Source organism: Pygocentrus nattereri, chromosome 5 (genome assembly GCF_015220715.1).
Source record: "Pygocentrus nattereri isolate fPygNat1 chromosome 5, fPygNat1.pri, whole genome shotgun sequence".
NCBI lineage: Eukaryota > Metazoa > Chordata > Actinopteri > Characiformes > Serrasalmidae > Pygocentrus > Pygocentrus nattereri.
The window spans coordinates 31742346-31761160 of NC_051215.1; the positions used below are offsets into that span (position 1 = coordinate 31742346).

At 39.4% G+C, this 18815-nt stretch overlaps 1 protein-coding gene across 1 annotated transcript; it reads right to left on the reverse strand.

The window, feature by feature from the left end:
• Window positions 1-291: 291 nt before the first annotated feature.
• On the reverse strand, window positions 292-18176 carry oga (O-GlcNAcase). Its single transcript, XM_017690503.2, has 16 exons — window positions 18017-18176; window positions 17552-17603; window positions 17325-17422; window positions 17089-17219; window positions 16832-17003; window positions 16642-16740; window positions 14634-14918; window positions 11316-11474; window positions 10249-10883; window positions 8857-9031; window positions 5515-5600; window positions 4394-4498; window positions 3802-3893; window positions 3418-3610; window positions 3161-3320; window positions 292-2455 (listed from the first exon to the last, which is right to left on the reverse strand). The coding sequence occupies exons 1-16, from the start codon at window positions 18174-18176 to the stop codon at window positions 2319-2321; spliced, it is 2739 nt and encodes a 912-aa protein (XP_017545992.1). The 3' UTR covers window positions 292-2318.
• Between the last annotated feature and the right edge of the window lie 639 nt (window positions 18177-18815).

Below are 18815 nucleotides of genomic sequence, written 5' to 3' on the forward strand. Positions count from 1 at the left end.
ATATATATATATATATATATATATATATATATATAGATATAGATATATATATAGATATATAGATATAGATATATATATAGATATATAGATAGATAGATATATAGATATATATTTATAGATATATATATTTTGCTACCAGAAGTCTATTGTGTAGGTTTTGCCCCTGACTTAGTAATGCTACAGTTTGAATTGGAATTAGCAATAGTAAAACAGTATTTGTCAAAGTTGATGGACACCAAAGAAACAGTGGTTTGGTCAGATTTACAGAACAGAAGACAAACTGCAACAAAAAAATATTTACCATACTTTATTGTAATTAACCATCTTACATAAAAACCTTACAGAAAGTATAACTACATTACATACATAATCATAATTACAACCCAAAGTACTGAAATATATGCAATGTTTAAATGTAATCAGAACCTCACAAAATGAAGCCCTTTCTTTTTGAACATGACCTCAACTTGCAGAACAAAAGAGCAGAGCATGGTACAATGAAAGCCATGTGAAATAATGGCCATGCAAGGTCAAGCTCCCCACAGGGGGATCTAATGAGAACTGAGTAACTTGAAGGAAAAAAACAAACAAACAAACAAAAAAAGAAATCAACAAACGCTCAGAACTATATGCATTTCTCTCATAGCGGTTACTAAAGGCCTCTTATGAGAAGGGGAACTTCTTATTTGGGAGGCAGGCTGTAAGTGAGTATTTTTGTGCCCAAATACTACATAGTGCCAAAATAGGAAGACGGTTTGAAATTAGGCAGATTGTATTTCTTCTTTACCTTACTGTATCAGTATTTAGACAAGCAGACTGCTAAATTTATGGATCTGATTTAGATCAAAATTTTTTAAATGAAGACGTTAGTTGTAACTACTCAAACCTTAGAGAAAAACAACAAAAATGAAAGTGAACAAAATTTACTGCCCATCGAAACAAAGCCTGAGTGCATTTTCTAGTCAAATACTGCCTTGCTGTCTTGACACCTTAGGCTCTGACTTTCACCACCTCACCTTGGTTTCCAAGCAACAGCATCGCATGGACATGTTGCACCACAGGACTGGAATGAACTGTTTCATGTTTGAAAGAATAGCATGTTTCAAATACAACCACACATAAATTTCTTCTAGTCAAATAACTACAGATGCAGGATTTACTGCACTCACTCAAGCCTCACTCCAATCAGTTTCACTGAATGCCACTGTGAAACCGCACCACAGTCAACTGTCCTTGCAAAACAGGTGATTGATGGTTTATCACAACTCATCACCTTTGGAACATATTTAAAACTTCTTTAGTCAAATACTTCTATTTATGAATGGTCATCTAATCTGGCTGAGGCTCAGGAACATACAACAGGCACGACCTCAGACCTTATGTGTGGAAAGAAATCGTCGTGGGGGAGGAGGGTGTGCTGGGAGGGGGTTAAGAGGACAAAACCTCTGCAATACACTGAGGAAGGCAACAGACCGAAAGGCATCGCTGTACAAAACACAAATGCATCATCAAGATACACATGCTACTAGCTTATGCATAAAAGTAATATCCATGCAATTTTTATGGACAAGGGTCTCCACTTTTGGTTCCAAATTTATCTCCACTAATTTCAGGTTCTCTCCATTTCAAAGCCATCAAGCCACACAATGAATTCTTTCTTTGAGAACACAGACACATCCAATCTGTTTAGCTAGTGTTTTCACTAATGCTCTAACAGTTTGTGACTGGAAAACTGTCAAGTCAAGAGACCATTAAAAATAATAATAATAATAAAAAAAACAGCCTGCTTCCACATTAGTACTGAAGAGGCAACAAAGAATGGGAGGCAAAATGTGTGCGGAAACTTATTTTTTCTAATTATGCAATGGTATCTGTAGGTTATTGGCAGTGTTGGGCCTAAATGCCCTCACTGGAACCTGCAGCAGACTGAATATAAGCGGACTGCCGAACAATCGCATTTGAAAGGTGTGATGGGCTAAATGGCACCTGGCCAGCTCAAGCTGTCTTGCGGACCAGAGGAGGGACTGTTTGAAAAGGCAATACAAACACTCACATTCCTTCACACACCACCTCTGATTGGCAAAGCACAGTAACTGTGAGAAGCACCTTAAATTATGTATGTGCTTTCAGCAGTTTCTGAAGAGCACACTTTAAAGAATAAAGCTACAACAGCAGCCTTTGATGGGTGCAACAAAAATTACAAATGTGTCACCGATTGTTACTTGGACAGGTAGTGAGACACGCTCTGGGCCTTCTATGCAAACCACTGTAGCTTTGTACAAGTTCTTTCAAGGGTAGGTCTTCCATATCACTCCCTTTCACAAGCTCCTCCCCATTATGATGACATCTTTTGGAAAGCCCTCCATTTTGGCCACTTCAAAGCAGCCAAGTTTGCCATAAAAGTCCAACATCCGTTTGTCCAGTTGCCGGACCTCACAGAAGGCACCATGGGACCCTAGGGAAGCGTAGTGAAGATATGATCAGGACAATGAAAGCATTCAAACAGATCACTGTAGCTTTTAACTTTCTATAACAGCTTTGAGGCTATTATCTTTCTGTACAATATCAGGTATTTGAAATTTAAGACTGCAATGTCAAACCACCATTCCCCTGTAGACTACATATATGTGGTGAAAGAGGCAGGACCACACAGAGGGATCTGAAGAACGTCAGTATTACTTCACTAGTTCAAGGTTTACTCATTTGTCATTTTTTCCTTTTCTTCTTTAAATGGGTAAAATTATTTTCAGAATGAGGCAATCTCCAGGTTAATGATGACTGCGGGCTACTTGATGCTCTGAGAACTAATAACCAAACTGTGCTGAACGCAAGGCAAAATGACAAGGGAATGCAAAAGTATTCATACAAATTGTTCACATTAAACTATACACAGTGGATGCAGCAGAACTTTTTTTTAAAGCTGTGCTTTTACACAGCTCAGATTTCTGTAAAAGCTTCTGGATGAAGAGGTAAAACTCAGCTGTGATTGGTTAGTTGAATATATGCTACCATTCTTGCTACATCCTAAAAGTAATGTTTGAGATGGAAGATAACATCAGTTATAAACATGTTTTACTTAATTTTCATGACTTAATAAGTTGCATGAATTTACTGTGCTCAGTGTGCAAAAGTCTTCCGACAAAAAGGCAACAGCACCTACCATTGGCTTTCAGTGATGAGAGGAGACATCCCATCATGCTTTTGGCTACACTAGGGTCAGTGACTTTTGTATGAATGTCCACCTTTATGAGGGATGGGAAATTCCTGAGGAATGATTCTGGCAACCCCTCCTCTTCCTCATGGAAGCTTAGCATCATTTTCTGCAGGAAAAAGGCACAAATGACCTGGTCAGACTGTTGTGCATTTGAGATGAGGGGAAGAACATGAGAGCCGTGAATGTGGAGGAGCATATCTTGCCTCTGCCTCAGACAGATCCTTTCCTGAGTCAGGTTTGTTATACTTTTCCTGCATGAATGGAATCCAGCTTATCCTGCATTTCTTCACAAAGGGTTTGACATCCACAGTGCCCAGGGCATAGCCACAGATTCCCTCCTCATCCTCTAAGACAAAGCCATAGTCTGGGCTGAGTGTCAGAAACCCTCCTACTAACCTGCAGGAGAAACAGTGTACACAAGGCAACTTATACAAGATTTCGGAACACTGGTATGAGAATCTGACTGCATTTAGCCACTAGAGCAATAGTGAGATCATGTACTGATGCTGGATGATTAGTTCTGTTATTACCAAAAAATATCAAACTATACAAAGAGATGCCATTAATAAATGATTATCTTGTTATACCTGTCTCCAATCAGGTCTGGTTCTTGGTCAGAGAAAGGAATCTCATCACATCCCTCTGTGTATATCTCCTTGCAGATCTTGTAGACAGCAGCCTATTCACATTCACGTACACGTAAGCACACAAGGCAGAAAGAGAAAATGCAGCGTGTGAGGACTCTTGACAGCTCTCGGTTCAGATCATGGCAGCCATTGGAGGGCTAACAGGTGGACCAGACTGCTGATTTAGCAGATAGGATCAGTAGCTCTGCAAATTAACCTCAAAGCACCACTTAAACTGGGACACTTCTGCTGGGAATACTAGCAGCTTCATCAACTTTGAACAACTCATGAGGTAACCTGCTCACATTTTCTGCAGGTCTTACTAACAAAACCATCAGAAGATGTAAAATTTGGCACTTTGTTTAGTCCTGTGTTATAATCCTGGACATTTACTTCCACAATACCTAACTTGCAATCTTTTTCCCTGCATAATTAGTGAGATGAATACTCAAATGGAATGTCCTAAAATTAAATTTGATATATTTTTATATATAATGTAATGGTACACTGGAAATCACAGACAGTCAGAGACAAACATAGATGTAATACTCACCTCATCTTCAGTAAAGTAAGGCCTTATGGAATAGATTTTGGAAGTTGGCATTGAAGGTGGTGGCTGGTAGAAAAGATCATTTGCCCCATCTATTGGTAACAGTCGCTGTGGAAACCAAAGCAAAAACATTCAATACTTCCCCAGCTTTAAGCAACCGACCGAGCAGCTCTTCATTCAGATTTACACTTATGAGTTCCTCTGCTCCTGATGAACCAACATGACACATGAGCCAAGTGTTTAACCAAATACTGGCCTGAGAGTAAACACTTTACAAAGAGGCTTTATTGACTCTTTTGGCCAGTTAGTAATCAGCAAGAGCAGGAAAACTGCACAAACATGTCAAATCCCTGTTTTGTGCATTTTGCTTCTTTTTTGTTTTGAAAGAAACCAAAACCAAACAGAAGAGGGAAATATCTGGCTGCAGGCTTGGTCTGAGAAAGGCTTAACTGGCTAAAGGAGATGCCTCTTTCCCACTGCAAGGCATCGCAAATTTTCGCTGCGCATTTCCTGTAGAGAAAAGGAATGATGCTGACACACACATTAAACAAAACTCCATGACCAAATTATATAAAAAATCTTTAATATTCAGTGTGTAATTGTATGTACATATAACCACTAATGGTTAACAGATATTTAGAATTTATTCATTATTTAAATAGAGGATTTGTTCATGGAGCTTTCAGCAGGCGAACACGCAGGCGCACACGTGAGCGCAGCAGTGCAGATGCAGGCGCAGGGGGATAATTTTGAGTTTCCTGCAAAGGAATAAGGTGTCATGAAAATAAACCCTAGCCATGCTGCGCAGTCGCAAGCGCTTGGGGGAAAAGCCACATCTCTTTTGGGCAGTTGCTGAAAGAAACCCAAATTTAGACTGTGTCAGAAAACACCATCATCCAAAACACTGGCTTTGACGGCAGTCATAAGACCCTTTTTCATATTGCAATTTAGCGTAAATATCTGCTGATAGTGCACAAGAGGTTATAAATCCATCATCTGTTTGCTTTGGCAATCAGCTCACCTTAAACAGACCAACCCTTAGAATTTTGCAACCACACCAGAGACATATAACAACAAAAAACAACTTCATTTTAAGACTTTGCTGTGAATTCAATATTGGATACCTGGAACTCTCCCGCTAGACCGCCCCTAAAGGCCCAGGGCTCTTGGTCTCCACTTAAGAACTGTGCTGAGGACTGACTACGACACCCTGTTGAGATCAGATCCAAGCGGAGAACATTACGTGAGGGGCTTTCTTCCAAAATGAGGAGGAAGGGGGTATGGGGTAGTGATGTCTATTTCCAATTCACTCCATTGAAAAATAAAAGCCAATATTGCGCACTAGAAGTATAGAATATATCTGAATATGAACAAACGTGCAATGCTTTAAGTCTGTCTCTTGGGCTCAAGCAGCTAAAGCTTAGATTGAAAGATGGCAATCTCTGGTGTGAACAGAATATATATAAATCCAATTTACTTAAAATATGATTTTGCTGTAGTATGGTACCTAAAATCACTGGTTGTTAAGACAAGTGATTGTGGTTCATGATTACATACTACTCCGTTGTTAGTGTTATTTAATGCAAGAAGAGGAACTTCTTGTAACATGGTGAGCTGCATAATAAGCTGCCCCTCTTGAATTAATGGCACTGTTTACAGATTTTGTTGGTTCTGCATTACTGACTTGCTGGTAATTAATTAAGCTTCAGCTGTTGAAGACCCTCAGAGTTCCACACCTCATCTGAAGTCACATTTACATCTATCTGCCTTGTCACATGACTAACGAGCACTGTTCTTTAGCCCAAGAGATTTAGATACAGAGCCTAGGTTGTTGTTTGTGTGTTTTTTTTGTTTTTGTTTTTAGAAGAGTATTACATCTGAACCTTAACTTCCAATTTTTTAGTTAGGTCTTCTACAGGTTTGATCAAACAGAAAATGCTCCATGACCAGGCAACGCATATAGTAACTATTTAAATATGAAGAATTAATGGCCTTAAAGGGTCACTAGAACTCAAAAGTCATGTAACAAGACAAATGCAGCACAGAGACAGGAGTTATAATGCTCCTGTTTTTCACTGAATTTCAAACAATACCTATACCTACGCGCACATCCTGTGATGGCAAGACACAGCACACATGTGCACCATCTGAAGGGAATTCACAAATTATTTCTCTTTATGTACATAAAGTATACTAAAAAAATGCAACTTTAGATTACTATTTTAAGGGTGTAAAGCCAGGGACAGTGAATCTACAAGTTTCCCTTAAGGTGGTGCTTTTGGCTGGTCAGAGCCATCTCAAATAGGCCTATTGATAGAAACAAAAACCACGTTAGACCTGCCAGAAAAAAGAATCTGGGGTTAACACTTATGTCTTCAGCTATCGCTGCGCAAATGTGACTTCATCAGAATCCCTTCCTTTCCAAATATATGCAATGCTTAATATTTGATACATAAACAAACCCCAAAATCATAATAAAAAAAAAAAAAAGAAATCAAATAACCCCGCCTCCCCCAACAGAAAACTGATATCGCGAGCACTGTGCATACATCGGCCACTGTCGATCCAACAGCAGTAGAAACTTGTGCTGAGGATTCTTCCATCTGTACATAATGAAGGGAGAAGACAATAGAAGAGCTTGTTAGTAAGTGATTTCAGCACAACAGCAGTGAGGCGCTGACTGACTGCCATCTGCACTGCTTTGGACCAAGGAGCTGGATAAGCTAGGAATTCAGATGTGCTGCATTCGCCTGGCTGTGCAGACACAGAGGCTGAGAGGCACACAGAAGGGGCACAATCTTTTACACCACACACAGACTCATTGAAGCAGGGTTTCCTGTGGTGCCATCTGATACCTCTCTTTGACACAAGCTCTTACATTACTGATGCTTTTGTTCAGAAAAAAAATCATTATGTATTAAATGTCTCAGAAGAGAGACATCTTTAGATCTGCAGCATATTCTGTTTTTTTCCACCACTTAATTGTGTGCTAAGATTTAGATGTGGCTTGACCAGTTTTGGTTGCTGCCTGCTGTGTTGCTTTGTCATATAGCTGGACAGAAACCTGTGAATGAAATGTGGTTACCAAGGTAACCCAGGCCATGCTGGTGCTATAATTACTCAATCAACTTCTAACAAACACTGCAATTAGAACAGAATGCAGTACTCTAACTGTGCAGCAGTAATGCCTGTAAGTGACAGAAATAATAAAAATTACAGTGAAAAGAGGAAAGACATTCCTGGATGGAAGCTTTAGTCATTAAAAAGTGAACACGCCTCACAAACAGCTTGGCTAGGCTTAGTTCAAGTTATTTTTTTTTTATATAAACCAAGTGTTCATGGGTATTAGCTTTATTCTTTCACCCATACCACATTGCATATTAAGTGCATATTATACACATCATTACTTGTGTTTGCCAAGAGGAGCGTGCACGTAATACATGTTCATTAAGGAATCTCAGATCAGTACAGTTAGAGTAAGGCATCCATTCTTGTTTTGTTTGGAGAATAAATATTAATTTGTTCAACTAGCAAATGTGCTAGAAATGGTACAAGAAATCAAATTCATCAAGCTCTGATAACCTACAATTGACTCCAGGTACACTTAAGTGTCTCATAACGCACCAGAATAGCCTTACACAGCCGCCTCGCTTTCCAAGCTCGCATGCGCGGCGCGCTAGGGCGTAAGGGATCAACTTTCCTTCACGATCAGGCCCTTGATCGAGAGAGATGGCAGCAGGTGTTGCTGAGTTAACGCACAATGATACTGGACACACAGCAAGCAGCAGGACTCACACTGGCTCTTCAAACCACAGTCTGCCAATTAAAACTTATTCCTTATATTTATTTAGGTAGGCCCACTGAGGTTCACCGTTTTTTCAGTTGACTTCATTATACTCACAAAGAAATGGTGAACTGCCTAGCAATGAAGACAGCATTCAGTCAGTGGAGGAGAACAATATTTACACAAAAAAACAAACAAAAAAAAAACCCCAAAAGAAACAAACAAAAAACAAACAAAAAAAGTGAAGCAATGAAATAAACATGTCTTTTTCTGTAAATCTCCAATCTTAAGAAAGCGAGGTATGTGCAAGTTTATATAATGTGTGAGAATAGATTGGATATATTTTTGTCCTATGAACAGGCGTAAAGTGAGAAGTGATAATTTACCCTATCAAGTCTAAAAATATGCTTTGCTATCTGTTGAAAAATGCAAGGTGGGGGCTGGAATTCTTACAGATGTTGCTATAAGAGCAGAAAAGATCTATAACATGCTTGATAAATCAATGCCCATAATATGTAATTGTAAGCCTAAACATTTTCTTGTAGGAACATTAATGCCCCACTAGACATTTAGAGTGTATCTGAGTGTATATTTAATGAGTGTAAAACAAAAAAACAAACAAAACAAACAAACAAACAAAAAAACCCTGAAATGCAGCTATGAAAAGCAGAGCCATACCTACCTAACCACTGAACAAATGATTTGACCATTGAGATGATACTCTTTATATCCCAGATATAGGGATAGAGGTCATACAGAATGGTCCTGTTGGCAGAGTTGGAGAGTCTGGTGAACATCTGCATGACGGAGCAACACATCTTCTCAAAATTCTCAGCTCTGGAGTTCCATTCAGTCACCTGACAAAGAGACAAACTCATTATATTACTGTAGATCAAATATTTCATAAAGAGATACAGAAACTGCAAATAGGCACTCTTCCACCAATAAAACTCCCTTTTCTAGCTTTAAAAGCACCACCAAGTGGTAAGAAAAGAAACTGCATTTCCACCATTTTGATGCACCACAGTCACTCCTCTTTGGCTCTCTTTCATTACTTGATTTAACATGCCCTCCTTGACAACCCCTTAGCATTGCCCCTCATGAGAATCTGTTGCCATCTTTGCTGTTCCATTACATCAACACAATACTTAAGTTTAAGTAAAGCTTGTGAAACAGACTCTCTTTTAAGTAACTGTTTATAATGTACTGTGGTACGTTAAATTTCTCAACAGAACACTGCAAAAAAAGTTAAAAAGGCCAAATAACGCTGTCAATAAAGGCATCGACGGTGTAAAAACAATCACAGAGATGCAATGTCTTGTGAACAACGTAATATGTATGTGTGTGTGTGTATGTATATATATATATATATATATATATATATATATATATATATATATATATATATATATATATATATATATATATATATATATATATATATAAAATACATTCACCGGTGACAACAAAGTTTTTCACGCCATTTCAATTTCATGCCGAAGGATGAAGAGAGCCATATTTTCCACTAATACATGATTAGTGTTTAGGAAGAGGCTTTACATAAACAATTAAGCGGCATATTAAAAAAAAAACTGCACTAATATATACCCTCTGCAATTTTGACAGCATTGCAACATTTTAACTAGCTAATTGCCAACAAGCTGACTGTTAAGGGTCTATATGTCTGGGTTGATGTGTGTGATAAAGGCACAATATGTTGGCTGGTTATAGGTGCACTGAATATATGGGTTGTGGAATATGGCAGACTAGGAGGCAGCACAGGGACGGACAGAACTGCAGATATTTCACCAGACCACTAATGTGCCAGAGAACAGCAACTGCTTGTGCTTATTTAAATTCCAATTAACACTGATTATTTGCACTGTATACTGATTTGAAGTTGCCAAATAAAAAGTTCTAAACCTTGTACCTCAAAACATGATTATTAGACATTGTATAATATTGCATCTCACAATTTTCACATTCTTTTGCAATTTTTGCATTTTTGTCTTTTAACATCTACTACTAATATATATGTATTGATATTAAGAATTGTTTTGGATACACCACTGACCTTCTCTGGGTCCTTGCTTTTGGAATTTACACTGACAATGCTGCTGTTTGCTCTAAGCCAGTTAAACTCTTTGAGCATCTGCACTGCCTTGGGACCATGTTCATAGGGAAGGTAGAAAAGTTCTGCCAGCAAAGTCAGGTCCTCCAGCGTGAGTGCCTCAGCTGTAAACAGAGGTTTCTCATTGGGTCCTGGTACAAACACTTCTTTATTAAGCTGCTCATCTGTCTGCATGGGTGCAACATCACTGCCCAAGTCTTCCTGAATGGACATCTCTGGAGACTTGGACTCTGTTAAGCTCTCTTTATCTGTGTCCATGGGTTTGAGGTCCTCTGCCATTGTGGCTTTTACAATCTTTGTGAGAATTTGGTTGACATTCTTGGCATCCTCCACTTCATCTTGTTTCTCCAGCACCATCTCCATGGGCTCCTCGTCTGAGTCTTTCTTCTCCACCTCTACGTCTTCCTCGTCCTCCTCTTTGTGCAGTGTGTGTGGCTCCTCATTGAGAGGAGCAGTAGGGCTCATAATGGGTTGTTGGAACACTGTAGTAACCGTAGTGGAGGAGCCGAGAGAGGGGGCGGTTAGTGAGGGAACATCAACAGAGGAGCTGTTAACTCCACTGTGAGCCACCTGACGACCTGGCAAAAATAAGAAAATAAATAAATAAAATCATACAGCATCATTGGTCTTCCAGAATCTCAAGAGTGCTTTAACAAAATGTCATGTTACTCACTATTCATAAATTCACTGTTTAATGCAATTTTTTATATTTGGCGAACAACTACCTATATCTCCATCATTCAAGAAATTCATAAAATGTGATGTGAAACATTTTGATGAGAAAAGACCTCCTGATCTTACCATGCTATCATGGACATTACTTAAAATATGATGTAACAACAACAACAACAACAACAACAACAACAACAACAAAACAAACACCACCACACTATTCCCAACACCACCAAAGCCTTAATTTTTTACCAATCACATTTCATGTTTATTTATTTATTTGGCATCACTGGGCTGGAAAGGGCATAACTTAACATGAAAAAAACAATGGCAATTACTGTTGTATTGATGAGGCACACCAAACTCGTTGAGCCACTCAGAAAGGGCCAGCTTAAGAGCAATCTGTGGGCTGTAGAGGATGTCCGTCTCCAGCTCTTCATCGCTGCCCTCATTCTCTAGCTTTATCTGAATGGACACTGTACTGTCTTCACTATCCGCTGTGAAAAGAGATGATAAAAAGAAACTTTTGTTTTCAGTTTATCAGCCACATGAGTGCATTTGCACATTTGAGCAATTATGAACATTAAAAATAAGATCTCACTGCCAGCAATTAGTCAAAGTTCATCTAAGGCTTAGTTTTTCCAAAAAAGCTGCCATACACTGAGCAGCATGATTGTAGCACGGCATGTGCTACCCCAGGCTCAAGGAGGACGCTGGAGGCAGGGTTCAGGGTTGCAGCAGCCATTACTTTAATTTCACACAAAATTAACACAAACCAAACAAAACCAACATTATGCTGGCCACTTTTCAGTGGCTTCAGCTAGACTTTTCAGTCCTTTCTTCAACAGAGCTTTTCAGCTCTCCACGCTGTCTTCTGCTGCTGCTTGTCCCTCTCTCACTCTGTTCCCTCTCAGCTCTTTTTAAAGGCGCTCATGCTGCCAGCCAGATCAGCATCAGCTGGCTCTCATTAAGGGCAGTGTGAGCACCTGAGCCGAGAGGGAACGAGAGCTCGCTGCTCTGCCTCCTCGTTATCGCCCCCAGCTGGCAACTCGGCCGCCCGGGTTGCCAGTAGCAGCCTCGCTGCGTAACAGGCGGCGGGACCTGAGCAGCTGAGCTCGGGACTCGCTCCTTCCACTTGGGCTTTACGCTTCGCCCCCTCCACACTCACGGCTCTCTCCCCGCCATCCTCGCCAAGGTTCATTGCAACTGTGTGTTCAAGCCCCGCCGGCTCTTGCGCCGTCATTATCGGGGCCCAGGGGGCGGAGGCACGTCACAATGATGTAATGAGAATATTTCATAAAGAGGACCATTATGCTTCAAAGTACTGGCAAAATCTAAGCCTGGTTGGTCACAGCCTGGCTTGTTTTCCCAGTCTGTGAAACATTCACACTGAGATAATCAATAAGAAGATAATATAGCCGCAAGCAGAGCGGGTCCAAGCATACACCAGCAGTACCGGCCCTTCTGCAGATTTAGTTCATTCGGCCTAAAAAGGCCTCAAGTTGTTTGGCTCTTATTCATTGACAGAATAAACAGAAATGAAATGATGAGTGAATAGAACTGAAAGTCAATTCATCAAAAGGCCTTCAGTTGCTATAAACAACAAGCAGAGGTCTTTAAACACAGTATAGGTTTAAATTCATAAGTACTGATCTACACTGGTTTGTAGAACATCCAAGAGGTTGTCAACATAGATGTCAAAACTACATGACTAATGGCAGCATTTCTCACATAGCACTTGCACAGTGGATTGGTTCTATATTTAACCAACTGATTTGATGTAGGCCATAGTGAGGCCTAATGCACTCATAAGGGGCCCTTTTGATGTGAGGACCTCTGGGAAAGTGGGTCAGAATTTGTCAAAAGGCCTCAATATGATAAGATTATTGATCAGGGAGCATATCCAAAGACGTTTACCAAGTTTTGGTCACACTGACCTTGTGACCTTTGTATAATAAGTCTTTGAACGAATAAGCCCAAATACCACACAAACAGTACAGTTTTTGACATAACATGTAATTAGGAAGTTGTTTATGTGAGTGAACGGAGTTGAATGGCACCAATTGTTTATCTATCAACCTTGTAATAACATTGTAATAGCATTTTAATTGATTTGTAAGTGTTTTTGAGTGCTAAAGCCCCACATAAAGGCAAATCTGGACCAAAAATGGCATAAACCTTAAACTCTCCATTTGCAAAAATATAAAAGTTTGGAGATAATCTGAGCAAAGACTGTTGACTTATAGCAAATCAAGCTAGCAATACAACGGCTGCAGTAATTAATGGATTATTACACACAACATGGAGTAGAAAACTAAACATGTTTTTGAAAATTATGTACCTAGAGAGGCCTCAGAGTTTTTCTAGACCAATTTTGAAAAGTTTGGATCACAATCCAGAGACTAATTCGATAAGGAGGGTTAATAAACATGCATTTGCAAAATTTGCAAAGTTTGGAATAACGTACTACAATTGATTCATATGGAGTTTGCATCATAATTGTAATAATATATTAATGAAATGTAATAATAGGTATATTTTTAGGAATAGGGCCCCACAGTGGTCAAATCTTTTGAAACTTGACTGGTTGTTAGAAAGTGGCTACTTATAGACACCATTTGAGTTTCATTATGATTGGTCAATGTTAAGCCTGCTAAATGTTGTTTGGCTGATGGCGAGCACAAATTTCAATGTATCAAATTGTCCTTAGTATGTCGAGTAGATGCTGCAAAGCTTCAGCTTGATCGGATGTACGGATGTAGCATTAGCTCCACCCCCTAATTACATATGCACATAAAAATCGAACGGCCACCTCAGAATCTTCTGCCGAATATGTCTGTCAAGTTTGAAATTTGTTGGCTGAAGGGTTGTTGAGTTACAGAATTTAAAATTAATTCTGAATTATTTTGAATTTATCCAGAAGGGTTCATTCGCATATGGCAGCCATGCTGTTTAGAAAATTCTAAATGTTTTTGATAAATATTGAGGTTCAGGCTCTTCTGAATTTTTTGACACCAAATCCATGAAGATCAGGCAAAAATTGTAAGACTAGTTCACAAAAGTAGGTTTTGCATATTATGCAAATTAGCAAAACAACTTTGGGGGCAGAGCTAAATGGTCTAAATTGCAAAGTTGTTTGTTTGTACCCAAGGAATAAGGAAAAAAAGGAATTTTGTCTGTAAACATTTTGGTTTAGGAGTTATAAGGCAAAAAAATTTTCTGCGCTATAGCACCCCTTTCAGGCCGATTGGGCTGATGTTGTGCGCCAGAGTAGCAGGAGGGACTACTACATATTGACCATGTTTCATGTCTCTAGGACTTACGGTTTGGGCTGTGCGTTCCGATTCAGGGAAGAAAAAGAATAAGAAAAATCTTGACAATTCCAATAGGACTCAATACACTACGTACTTGAACCCTAATTATATGACCCAAAGGTATGGACATTAACTACTAATTTGGCCATAAAAGCTTTTATGTTTGTATATGACTCATAGCTAACCCAAATGTAGTTAACTGTGTTCAGACAAAGACACAAAGTCAGGCAGTGCAGCATATCAGACAAAGAAAATATGATATGGCAATTCTGAAGCATTCACATAATATAGCTGTTTCACAATAAAGTAAGTTAAAGTTTAGGTATTTAGAGGCATACTTACTCATGACAACGTCCTTTCTCACCCCATTCATGTTTGATTTATACCATGTGGCTAATGTGTGAATGGCTACAAAGTTGGTCTCAAATTCACAGTTGGGGTTGGTGAGGACTCCTTTTAGTCGGGGAATGAGTTCCGTAGATCTGCCTTTATATGGGCCCAAAAACAACCGTTTCTGATCATAGTCATTGGCATGAATATTATCCCAGATGACCGGAGGTCTCCTCAGGATCTTTGTCACCTCTTCAATAGACTCTACCGTTATGTCTTTGGAAACTACCTTTGGACCTTTAAAGAAAAAAAAATCTGCTGTTAGCACCCAATTATGCTTGTTAATTTACAACCCCATTTCCAAAAAGTTGGGACAAAATATATATATATATCTGTACAAAATATAAATAAAATCAAAATGTAATTATGTGAAAATAATTTAAACCCTATATTTCATTAAAAGTGGTGCAAAGACAACATAATAAATGTTGAAACTGAGAAATTTTACTGTTTTTTGAAAAATATTTGCCCATTTTGAATTTGATGCCAGTAAGACATTCCAAAAAAGTTGGGATGGGGAACAAAAGGTTGATAAAGCTGTGTAATGCAAAAAAAAACAAAACAAAAAACAACAAAAAAAAAAAACAACAAAAAAAAAACAAACAAAAAAAACACCTGGAGGTTGATTGGCAAAAGGTCAGTAACATGATTGGGTATAAAGAGCATCTCAGAGAGGCAGAGTCTTTCAGAAGTAAAGATGAGGAGGGTTCACCACTCTGTGAAAGACTGCACCATCAAATAGTGCAACAAATCAAGAAAAACGTTTCTCAAAATAAAACAGCAAAGAGCTTCTGCTTTTCGTCGTCTACTTTACATAATATCATTAAAAGATTCAGAGAATATGGAGAAATCTCTGTACGTAAGGAATGAGGCCAAAACCCAGTATTAGCTGGCCATGATCTTTGGGCCCTCAGACGGCACTGCATAAAAAACAGACAGGATTCTGTAGTGGAAATCACTGCATGGGCTCAGAAACACTTCTGAAAACCAGTGACTGTGAAAACAGTTCATCACTGCATCCACAAATGCAGGTTAAAACTCTAAAACACAAAGAAGAAACCAAATCTAAACAGGATCCAGAAATGCTGCCACCTTCTCTGGGCCTGAGCTCATTCAAAATGAACTGAGGGCAAGTGGAAAAGTGTCTGGTGGTCCAACAAATCAACATTTGAAATTCTTTTTGGAAATCATGGACACATGGTATCCTCTGGGCTAAAGACCACTGAGCTTGTTATCAGTGCACAGTCCAAAAGCCAGTATTCATGATGGTTTAGGGGGGGATTAGTGCACATGGCATGGGTGATATGCTCATCTGTGAAGGCACCACTAAAGCTGATTGATATTTACATGTTTTGGCAACATCTGCTGTCGTCCAGATGAAGTCTTTTTCAGGGAAGCCCTTGATTATTTCAGCAAGACGATGTCAAACCACATTCTGCATGTATTACAGCAGCAATGCTCCATATTAAAAGAGTTTGGGTGCTAAACTGACCTGCCTGCAGTCCAGACCAGTCACCACTGAGTACATTTGGCACATTATGAAATGAAAAATATGACAAATGAGCCCCTGAAACTGATGAGCAGCTGAAATCCCGAATCAAACAACAGAAAACATTTCACTTTCAGAACTACAGCAGCGTCTCCTCAGGTCCCAAACACTTACAGAGTGCTGTTAAAGAAGAGGTGATGAAACACAGCGGTAAACAGGCCCCCATCCCAACTTTTTTGGAATGTGTTGTTGGCATTAAATTCAAAATGGGGAAATATTTTTCAGAAAACAATAAAATTTCTCAGTTTCAACATTTGATTTGTCGTCTTTGTAGTATTTTCCTTTAGAAATGTGGTTTACATAATTTGCACATCATTGCATTTTATTATTATTTACATTCAGCACAGCATCCCAACTTTTTTGGAAGTGTGGTTGTATTTCCGAGCACAGCCATAACTGTTAGATATTTACCTGTCCACAAAATTTCAATGCCGGGCAGCAGCTTTTCGCCAATTGTGCGCAAATAAGGCGACTGGGCTACGTTCGGGTAACAAAAGGTTCCGCAGTACTCTGATAAAGACAAGATTATAAAAAGTTGAACAAACAGAACACAGACAATAATTGAACTTTATATGAGCCATATAAAGAATAAAAAACATACCTGTGGGGCAAAACAAAAAGGTTTCAGGTTCTCCCAAATACTGGAAGATCTCATTGGTGATAGACACTTGTGCATGTGCAAACGAGCTGAAAACTTCTTTGTCAGCTGGACACATGTTGTGATCGATGTCATCAAAAAGTAAAGCAAAGGACTTGCACCCAAAATGAGAGACCTGTATTAAGAATAGGAGTGGTCAATACAACATTAAACCAATATTACATTAGGAAAATGTTTTTTCAGTAAAGCCGCATCTTTACTTGGTCCAGCTTCCTTTTCAGTGTAGAGACCTCCTTCTGATTTGAGAATGTTATATCCAGACCAGGGGAGATTGCATAGATGAACTCCATTCCATGCTCTTTTGCAGCACTTATCAGAGTCATGAGTTGTTCTTAGAAGGAAAAAAAGTACAAATAATTATCCCTTTCCACCTCAAAAGCATATTTTACCGAAACATATTTCTGGTATGCGTTACAGTGTGAGAACAGACTTTTACCTGCTTCCTCAACTGAGTACATCTCTCTCCAAAACATTCTGTGTTTGTAGTCATCCTTGGGTGCGTACAGGTAAGTGTTCAATCCCCATTTCTGCTGTCTGGAAAAACACAACAGAGAGCGGGAAAGGACTCATTTATACTATCAGTTCCACATAACTACAACGTATGATCATGTCATCAAACATGGTCAATTTTTACCATCAAACCATGGTAAAAAATGAAAATACCTTCTGAATAGCTCTTTTCTTTGTTCCATTGTCCATGGTCGACCATAAAAGCCTGTGACAAACAAAAGAAGGCAAACAATCAGTTTCACTCACACAGCACACATTCCACAACAGGGCATACTTTAACTTAATGGACAGGAATTTTCACAGTTCTCAAAAGAGCAGTATATATGCGTGGCAATAATAAATTCAACCTACATGTAAAAATACATCGTCCAGTTATTTTGACAAACGCATTACAGACGTTGCAATGAAAATACGCTCGCTGTGCGGTCGAAGCGGTTTGTACTAATATAAGTTACTGTTCAGTGGGGTGGGTTAAAGCGACTAACGTTCATGCAATTACTAAATAGCACATTCTGTAATGTTATTAACTAGAACTCTTATGTGCAATTTACAGAGCAAAACATTTATACATATAGTAAACTGAAATACATCACCTTTACACAATTACTGTTAACTCACCCTCGACAACCCCGCTGATGAATTTTCTCCGGCCTGTTCTCTCCACCACAATACTGTGCTCGTCAACGGAGCCCTGCACCTCGACACCAGCCTCCGTTACTCCCGGGCTCGGCTCACTCTCTGACTGAGAGGTTTCGACGATTTTGTCTTTCTGAACCATCGTCAGGAGCTTTCAGCAACAGTCTAAACGTTTCTGGTTTATTTTGGATCCCCTAGCTATTTTTAAATACGCACGGTCCCTCCAAGTATCAAACTTAGCCAGATGGGTTAGTAGGCCATGTCGTCGACCAGCAGGGAGCGGATTTACACCGGAGATTTTTAGCTATGGCAAAATCAAATCACATTTAAGGGCGACTCTTTTACGTAATGCGGCAAAAAACGCTTTGTTAGGATGTCAAAGAAAGTGCGTCTGCCTGACTCCAGCCAGCCGAGTATGTGCGTAGTTTGATCTGCCTTAACGTCAATCCTGCCAAAGCCGCTAGCGTTTGCTAGCCGAGCCAGTTAGCATCAGTGTTTTTCTCAAGCTGACGCGTTTGTCGCTGTTCCGCTGGAAGCAGGACACTCCGGGACAAATGCGGCTGCACGAATAGCTCACGTCTGTGTACAGAATGTCAGGCGTTACTAACAAAAGACGCTCGAAACTTGTAACATTTAACGTCGCGTTCATCAACATCTATCGTTACTACAGTCTAATTTTTCTCTTCCTGTTTACACTCACTGCGCAGACTCACAAAACCAGTTCGAACCGGTCAGAGCCAGTTAGAGCGTCTAAACCCGAACCTTAATCAAAGACTACGGC